The sequence below is a fragment of the Pantherophis guttatus genome, chromosome 6 (genome assembly GCF_059756535.1).
Source record: "Pantherophis guttatus breed Tessera chromosome 6, ASM5975653v1, whole genome shotgun sequence".
Lineage (NCBI taxonomy): Eukaryota > Metazoa > Chordata > Lepidosauria > Squamata > Colubridae > Pantherophis > Pantherophis guttatus.
Genome location: NC_142068.1, coordinates 12,282,733 through 12,291,733, shown reverse-complemented (window position 1 = coordinate 12,291,733; position 9,001 = coordinate 12,282,733). Strand labels below are relative to the sequence as shown.

The window sequence follows — 9,001 nt, the reverse complement described above, 5'->3', positions numbered from 1 at the left end:
GGTTCTTCGAATTGCAAAGAAACTTAGCTAGAGGTTCTCACGAATCCCCAGCAGTCCACCCCTGCTGGCAACCCCTAAGGAGGATAGTTGGGAGGTTTGGAGTGATAAGCGATACAGGAGGATTGACTGAGAGAGGGAATGCAGTTGGGCCGGGGTGCCAAACTTACAACCCGCAGGCCGGATGCATCACACGCTAGCCACGCCCACCGTTTTAGCAAAAGGGGAAAAGGTCTTGATACGTCATGTGTGTCAGCCTCCTCTGGAACCACCTGTGCTTCGCCGGAGTGTCAGAAACTCCTCGACAATGTGACGACATGGCAATGCCAGTTTGACACCTGCGGTAGGGTGACCCAGATATATTCAATACATAAATGCTACAGGGAACTGGTGCTCTGCTTGGATACGAAGCTCAAATAGGGCTTTAAATGACTGTGCTCTGGAATAGGCCCAGCAACCTTTAGTAAGTGTGAATAGTAGTTTTATTTTGCTTTTAGAAGATGTGGTATTTTGGAGCAAAGCCAGATGATGTTTTAAGAAATTCATGGCATAGAAAGCCATGGTAGATATTACTTCACCCACCAGGTCACTGGGTAGTTGACCAATAAGCAGGACACTTTTTAAGGTATTCCTGCGGGAAAAGTGGGAGTTCACAGGAATGACTTTGAGTTTAAAAAGAGTGTGCGTTCTTAGCAATTAGTAGCTCCCAAGACAGAGGAAAAAGAAGGTACTATATTGGAATTCATTCAATGACACCCCTGCTTTAGATGGTCCTGGAGAAGTCCTAGCAGCTGTTATCTTAGACATGTTTGCTGGGAATTATGGGAGTTCTCATTCAGAAACACCTGAAATTTAGGAGTGCTCTAGTTCAAATTCAAGTGGGAGGACTGAAAAAGTGTTAAATATACATTTCTAAATGAATAAAAGAATTATGGAGGAGTGATGAGGGTGTGACTTTTTACAAACATTCTTACCAGTTTTTATTGTTAAGGCTTAGGTTTTACTATAAAAATAAAACTGAGTTCCTCCTAAAACATTTATTCCAAGTGAAAATAATTCATTCACTATTACATAAATTAATTTTAGTTGTGTAGTCAAACATGCTGTAGCTTAGCATATAACTCTGAATTCTTAAAAACTTTGAATGCAACAGAAAAAAAAAACTAATATGGGCTTTTACTACGAGAGGATGATGTGGGGCTACTCTGGGTAGAAGGATGAGAAGGTGGACCTGGAGGTTCAGGACTGGAGTCCATAGTCAGAGATACAACTTTGGCATGTGGGTGACTGGAAGATGAGCTCTTAAAGGACCTAGAAAACAAGGACGCAATTACATTACTCAAAAATCATGCAAGTGAAATACAAAATAAAACCCTATGTTCTTATCACCATAAAGAATGCATTGTCAAATTATCATATGAATGGTAAGCTATTTTAAATTTCTTCAGTTGCCAATGAAACCCACTTTTGCCCCAAAATGTATGGGAATGTTTCTGAACTCGACATCAGAGTCTGTGAGGATAATCGGATAAAACCTGTTAACAAGTCTGGTAGTTATTACACTGTTTTCAACATATTTAGAGTTCAATTTCTATGGTAGTTCCTGGATTGTCCCCCCCCCCCCACCTCCTCCCTATTTTTAAAGATGGGATTGTTTGTGTTCCTTTGCTTATCTAAGATACACTTTATCTATTCCTGGAGATTTACAATAGGTAGATAGAAATATGATCAGGAAGTAGCTATTCCAAGTTTCAATCTTTCTCCCTCATACTCTTCACAATTATCTGGCCTATTTTGATTAGGCGCCTGTTTGGCCCAGTGTGGTTTCAGAAGGTTTTCTATATGTCCTGGCATGTATTTTGGCCAAGACCCTCACTGCTGCTAGGAATGAGCAGGAGATACGAGTGCTGAACTGAATTGTGCCTGCATGGACTCTCTATACGTGGATCTTGTAGAGTGTCATGGTTTATTGAATAGCTCAGACATGAATCAACACAAGAGAAGTCCAGAGCACCACCGGAGGAAGGCAAAGATTGAAGCCAATAGCGCACAGGTAAGAACCTATATTGGGACTAACTTTGGCGATAAGGGTGGAAAAGCATACTCCGCTCTTTTTACATCTGCAGATAGCCACTTAGCCCTGTTTCGGGTGACCAAGTCCCTCCTTGGTAAGGAGAAGCTGGGGCAGCTCTTGGGGGGGGAGGGGGCTGCTGTGAGGAATCTCAGCATGTGTCAGTCACTCAACTTTATTCAGATCCTTTGAAAATGACAGGCAACCCTGTTATCTGAGAAGAGTTTGAGCGGGTTGATCCTGAGGAAGTGGACAGGTGAGCTTGGCCACCTGTGTGTTAGACCAATGCCTCTCCTAGTTGATTAAGGCTTTCTGGAAGGTGACATGTGCCTGGATCCAAGTGGTGGTTAAAGGGGGAGAGGGTGGTACCATCTGCTTTGAAGAGGGGGTAGTGCACCTCCTTTTCAAGAGGTCATCTTAGACCCGGCCATGCTAGACCACTTTTGTCCAGTCTTCTACCTTCCCTGTTTAGGAAAGATTGTTGAGAGGTTTCAGAAGGTCCTGACTTAAGCAAATCAGGACCTTTTCCAGTCTGCATTCAGGCCAAGGTACAGCATAGAGACCTTTGGAGAGCTCGGGACAGGTGTGCAATTGCCCTGTGATCTTGGATCTCTCAAGCAGTTTTCAGCATCACCAACCCATGTTACGGGCTAACTTTGGGAATTGAGAATGGGAAGTCCTGTTTTATGATGGTTCTCCACCTTTTTCTGTGGCTGATTTTAGTGGGTGTTGGGGGGAGGAGGTTGAAATTGAGATCCCTTCAGTGTCTCGGGGCTTGTGTCTTTTCCCTCTCCTCCTTTAACAGCATAGGATGCAGTAGTATCAAGTCATGGGCAACCTCTTTATAACCCCGTCTCTAAGCATATTTGTGGCTACGTTATTTGACTCAGAGGTGTCACTCACGCGCTGGAAGTTGAGCCATGAAGAGTTCGAACACTGAGGTGAGAAGCGGAAACTGAAGGAAGATGTAATGAAGCCTGCCAACGAATAAATGGAGGATTGATGAAGTCTGCTATAAATCCATAGGAATAAAAACACTGCCTTTATTTTACAGTGCTAATTAAAATGGCTGCATTGCTTAGCAAAGTACTGAGTTATTCCAGCTTCTCTACTACTCTACCTTCATTTCTAATAATTCTACTAACTTTTTGCTTCATCTTTACTATGCTAAATTAAAATGAATATGGTTTCAAGTTGATTTATCACCAAGCAGAATTAGGGCATATCTGATATTGATGATACCGCAAGCTGCAATTATTGTAAAACAGAATCTCTTTCATTTCATAAATCAGCATTCCTCAATCTGATGGCCTATAAATACTGTGTGTTGAGGTTAAAGGTCCAGATTTTCCAGCCAGCACGAGGAGCCATAATGGCGTAGTGGTTAGAATGCAGTACAGGTAGTCCTTCAGTTACAAATGTAATGGAGCCTGCCCATTCCATTCGTAACCTAAGGATTCGTGGGAGTGAATCTCGTACCTTGAACGGGATCACTCCCTCCTTTCCCCCACACACTTGCTAATCGAATCCGAAGCTCGTTAAGTGCATGAGGTATTTCAGGGTGGGGAAGGCCAGGGGGTGCCTAGTGATGGAATAGGCCATCTACCCAAGACCACCCAAGGCCTCCACGACCCACTGAAATACCTCATGCTCCCCACAATTGTTTTCCTCCCCCCCAACCTGCCGCACCGGGTCACTTACCTTGTGAAGATGTAGCAAGCAGTCTGCTCTCCAGCCTCTCAGCTGCTTGCACCCCTCCAACTCGTCAGGCCTCCTCAGGCCTCACCCAGCATGTTGCTAGCCGAAATGGAGCTTCTGAGGGGCAGATGCGCCTCTCAGAAGCTCCATTTTGGTAGGCAACATCCAGGACGAATGTTGCAGAGCCTCTGCGGTTGTTCGTAAGGGCGAACAACTGCTATGGTGCTGCAAGATTCATAGTTTCAGAACTTGTTCATAAATGCTAGGGGGGCTTATCGCGTAAATTCAAACATTCACTAAGAGAACGCTCATAACCCAGGGATTACCTGTACTGCAAGTTTATTCACTGCCAAGAGTTTGATTCTGACCAACTCAAGGTTGACTCAACCTTCCATCTTTCCAAGGTGGGTAAAATGAGGAGCCAGATTGTTGTGGGCAATATGCTGATTCTGTAAACTGCTTAGAGAGGGCTATAAAGCAATGTGAATTGGTATATAAGTCTAAGTGCTATTGCTATGATGAACACATTAGAGATACTTTTTAAAACTGATCCAGAGTGATATTTTCACACTTACTAAGGGACCAGCATATGCATTTTTGCATTTAATTAAGATTGATTAAAAGAACTAAAGTGATACCTGTCCAAAGTATTTTTGGAAGACTTTATGTAATTCTGGATATGTTTCTGAAACATCAATCAGCATTTTATCTACGTATTTGCTGAAGTCCTTCAGTGCACGAAGTTCGATGTCTTTTTCTTCTGGGGTTTGTAACTGTGTGTCCTTTAGTGTTCGGATTTCTCGGGTTAATCGGGAAACCTTTTTAGACATGCAGAAAAAGATTTAAAGGAAAATATTAGATGTTAAAATACCAGTTAACTTTTATATTAAAATGTTTTATTTTAGCTACAACCAATCATGTTTACCCTAACTATGATTTTACTGGGTTCTAAATTAAACTGAATATATTATAGTAGTTTAAACTAACCTGTTTTGAGACTCTTTCTATTCTGGGCTTCTGATCATCTATTTCTCTGATTAATTTCAAAAAAATTGCATGCTTATCTTTCATTTTTTCCTGGAGAAGGACCTCTTTTTTCACAAGAGTATCAAGATTATTTTGCATCGTCTAGAAAAACAAATGCATATGTAAGTCTGTTTAGAAACTTCTTTGAAACTATCCAATCAACGATCACTATAACATAAAATAAATATGAATAAACACAATAGCTTGAATATGCATTACCACCTCTCTCTAGAAGATATAACCCAGAAACAAATAATAAAAACAACCTGCTATTTTTACTATTTTTTAGGTGAAGCTTAAAAAATTGCTTTGTTCATATATCAACTTTGAAAACTTGCTTTTGATGGACTATGGCTTACAGATGGCGAACCTTTTCAGCACTCATGTGGAAACCTCACCCGCTCGTCAGGGCCGCACTCCGTAAAAGCAGAATTTCTGGGTTCTAGCACACATGTGCACCCAATGATCAGCTGGTTGGCGTGCATGCGCAGGCTGGTTTTCAGCCCTGCCGCACACGCGAAGGACAGCTTATCATCACACACATGTGCGCCAGAAACCCAGAAGACAAATAGGCAAGGCACCGCGTGCTGGGCAACATGGCTTCATGTGCCACTTTGGGCACATGTGCCATATATTCGCCATCACGGGACTATGTCAATACAAGTAGTCCTTGACTTACCACAGTTCATTTAGTGAACATTCGAAGTTACAGAAGCACTGAAAAAAGTGACTTATGACCATTTTTCACAGTTACGACCATTGCAGTATCCCCATGGTCACATGATCAAAATTCAGGCACTTGGCAACTGACTCATATTTATGACAGTTGCAGTGTCCCAGGGTCACATGATCCCCTTTTGTGACCTTCTGACAAGCAAAGTCAATGGGGAAGCCAGATTCACTTAACAACTGTGTTACTAAACAACTGCAGTGATTCACTTAACCACTGTGGCAAGAAAAGTCATAAAATGGGGGCAAAACTTACTTAACAAATGTCTCACTTAGCAACAGGAATTTTGGGCTCCATTGTGGTCATAAAATCAAGGACTACTTATATCTATTTAGGAATAAAAATGTATAAAATATAAAATGCACATAAGTAACTGTATTTAGGCAGTTCTGGTGTGAGAGAAATATATCATCTTTACACATTTGAGACTGTAGTTTACTGTCGTATTTCCCACAGCATGAGCCACGGTGGCACAGTGGTTAAGAGTGCAGTACTACAGGCTACTTCTGCTGACTGCCGGCTGACTGCAATTTGGCAGTTCAAATCTCACCAGGCTCCAGGTTGCTAACTCTGAAAACGGCTTAGGGCTGTAAAGCACTGTAAAGTGGTATATAAGTGCTACTGCTGCAATTACTACTACTAAACGCCCACCTAAAATATGCAACCTGCACACTGATTTTGGGCTTAATTGCACCAGTCATGATGCAGATCTAAAGCCACCTGTAGGAATGTCGAAAAACAGCCCTTCTGTGACACAAGTCCAGCACTTTCATGTTTGTGTGATATCATAATATACAAAGGTGTGTGAGAACGTAGACAGAATAGTGTTCTAAGAGAAAATAAATTTGGATCTGAAGAAAAGGATCTTCCAGTCACCTCTTTACCTGAATATCCTCTTGAAGCTCCTTGATCTGCCTTCGCTTATATCGATGTTTCTCATCAGTAGCTCTCTTTTCTTCTTCCAGTTTTGTTTTCTCTTTATACTCTTCACCTATGAAGTATTACTGGATATTGAAGACACTATGTGGAGGCTACTTAGGTCTACTTTCTAACATAATGAAATGGATACAGCTAGCCTGCAATAACACTTCCAATATGGAATACGTTATACAAACTTGCATTTGTATGCAAATGAATGTATGCAAATGAATGGATAATGCAATGAATTCAATGTCAATGGGCTTTTGAAGACATTTGAGCCATTACTTAATTATCATTTAGTTAGCTCCAGATTGTTTAGATAAACTTTCACTTTTTTAAAAAAAAATCATTTCTTTTTTATGCTTAACATTCTTTCAAGAAATCTTATATACTAATTATAATGATGTATGATCATAAATAATAGAGCCAGCAGAGGGAGCAAAAGCTAAAAGAAAATAGCTTTCCAGAACTACATTACTCTGAAGTTGTACTGTAGTATCAGGGCATTATGAATAGGGAAGATTTTGTATTTTAAATAATCTTTCAGTTAAATACTTTCTCTCGTTATAAGTGCAGAATTCGCTGTCCTTCACTGTAAATATTTTTTTTTCTTTTGGTAATACTTCATAATATGAAAAATTGCTTCTCAAATCAAAAGAAAAAGCTATTTGGCTAAAAGCCATTTGTATTTCAGTTCCCAGTACCATGTGTTTTTACAAGGTTCTTCTTTAATAGGGATTTGGCGGGCCATATTAAGTTAAATATTTTTGAAAACTTTACAATCAGCTCCTTCTTTCCCTTCAATTGTGATTTACCCAACATGTTCATTTCTGGCTGTTTTCAAGTGATTGCACTGTGTAGACTTTAAAGGAGAATATTTGTAGCTCAGGATTGAAATGAGGGGTCTTTGGCACTCTCTGAGTTTGCTTGTTTTCTTTCTTATTACCCAATTAGGTAACATCATCAGTGCTAGTTAATTCTATATACGTTATACATAACTAGCATTTTAGCTAGTCTAAGACATAGGAGCTAGTATAGATGACCAAATACTAGTGAGATTATTCTCTTGGCAACTGTATATTGTAGACGTCAAAAGTATGGATCATCTATGCCTAGCACTGCCAAGTCACCAAAACAGCTTATGCTATATTGTATATATGCTATGTTATATTACTACTTTATAATGCTTTGATAAGACCACATTTGGAATATTGCATCCAATTTTGGTCACAATATAAAAAATATGACTTTGGAAAAATGCAGAGAAGAGCAATAAAGATGATTGGGGGGGGGGTTGAAGGCTAAAACATATGAAGAACATTTGCAGGAATTGGGTATGTCTAGTTTAATGAAAAGAAGGAACAGGGCTGACATGACAGCAGTGTTCCAATATTGGAGGGGCTGCCACAAAGAAGAGGGGGTCAACCTATTTTTCAAAGCAATGGATGGAAGCTAGTCAAGGAGAGAAGCATCCTACAATGAAGGAGAAATTCCCTGGCAGTAAGAACAATCAACCAGTAGAACAACTTGCCTTCAGAAATTGTGAGTGCTCCAACACTGGAGGCTTTTAAGGAGGGACTGGACAACCATTTGTCTAAAATGGTATAGAGTCTCCTGCTTGAGCAGGGGATTGGACTTGAGACTGCCCAGGTCCCTTCCAACTCTGTTATTCTGTTATATGTGATGAAGATTCCATCCTAATACATGTTGCAGTTAGGAGGAAAGGGGAAAAAAGGTGGGGGTGGGGGATGGTTGCCCAATCAAGCAGTTAAATTTATTTTATTTATTTATTTAATATAATTTGTATGCTGCCCTATCTCCGTAGGACTCAGGGCGGCTCACAACAAAGAAAAACAAACCCAATAAAAACATAAAATACATAAATATGCATACATAAAATACATAAATGTATAAATATATAATTTAAACATATATTAAAACCCATTAAAATAATCAACACCCCCCCCCCCCCCAGTCCAGGCTGGGCGATGTGAACAGCCATGTTTTTAATTCACGACGGAAGGTGCGAAGGTCCGGAGCCAATCAAAGCCCCAGGGGGAGTTGATTCCAAAGAGTGGGTGCACCCACAGAGAAAGCTCTACCCCTGGGAGCCGCCAGCCGACATTGTCTAGCCGACAGCACCCGCAGAAGGCCCTCCCTGTGAGAACACACCGCGCGATGGGAAGCCGTTGCTGGCTGCAGATGGTCCGACAAGTATCCTGGGCCTAAGCCATGTAGGGCTTTATAGGTCATCACCAGCACCTTGAATCTCACCCTAAATACTAACTAGTATTACTCAGTCCTGAAAATTATGAATGCAATTGAACTGGAAACATTCATTTGTAGTCTTTTACACCCACACACATATGTATGTACAGTATGTATCTTTATCCAATTTATATCCTGCCCTTATTTCATCTACTCCAGACATATCCATACAACAGCTCTAGGAGATAAGCTATACTTTTAATAACGACTTGCCAAACGCTATCTAGCAAGTCAGGATTTCCAGAATGCCCATGGCTATCTTCTCCCCCAAAACTAGCATTGTATCACAA

General features: G+C 40.7%; 1 protein-coding gene across 2 annotated transcripts in view; it reads right to left on the bottom strand.

Moving 5' to 3' along the window:
* Window positions 1-974: 974 nt before the first annotated feature.
* Window positions 975-9,001, bottom strand: part of CCDC39 (coiled-coil domain 39 molecular ruler complex subunit) — a 28,945-nt gene continuing 20,918 nt past the window's right edge. For both annotated transcript variants that reach the window (XM_060682848.2, XM_034438919.3), the window contains 5 exons: window positions 6,407-6,513; window positions 4,754-4,894; window positions 4,405-4,584; window positions 2,972-3,045; window positions 975-1,308 (listed from right to left, as the gene is read on the bottom strand). In XM_060682848.2, coding sequence (XP_060538831.2) covers window positions 1,161-1,308; window positions 2,972-3,045; window positions 4,405-4,584; window positions 4,754-4,894; window positions 6,407-6,513 — 650 coding nt within the window. In that variant the 3' untranslated portion in view covers window positions 975-1,160. The remainder of the gene's footprint in view (window positions 1,309-2,971; window positions 3,046-4,404; window positions 4,585-4,753; window positions 4,895-6,406; window positions 6,514-9,001) is intronic.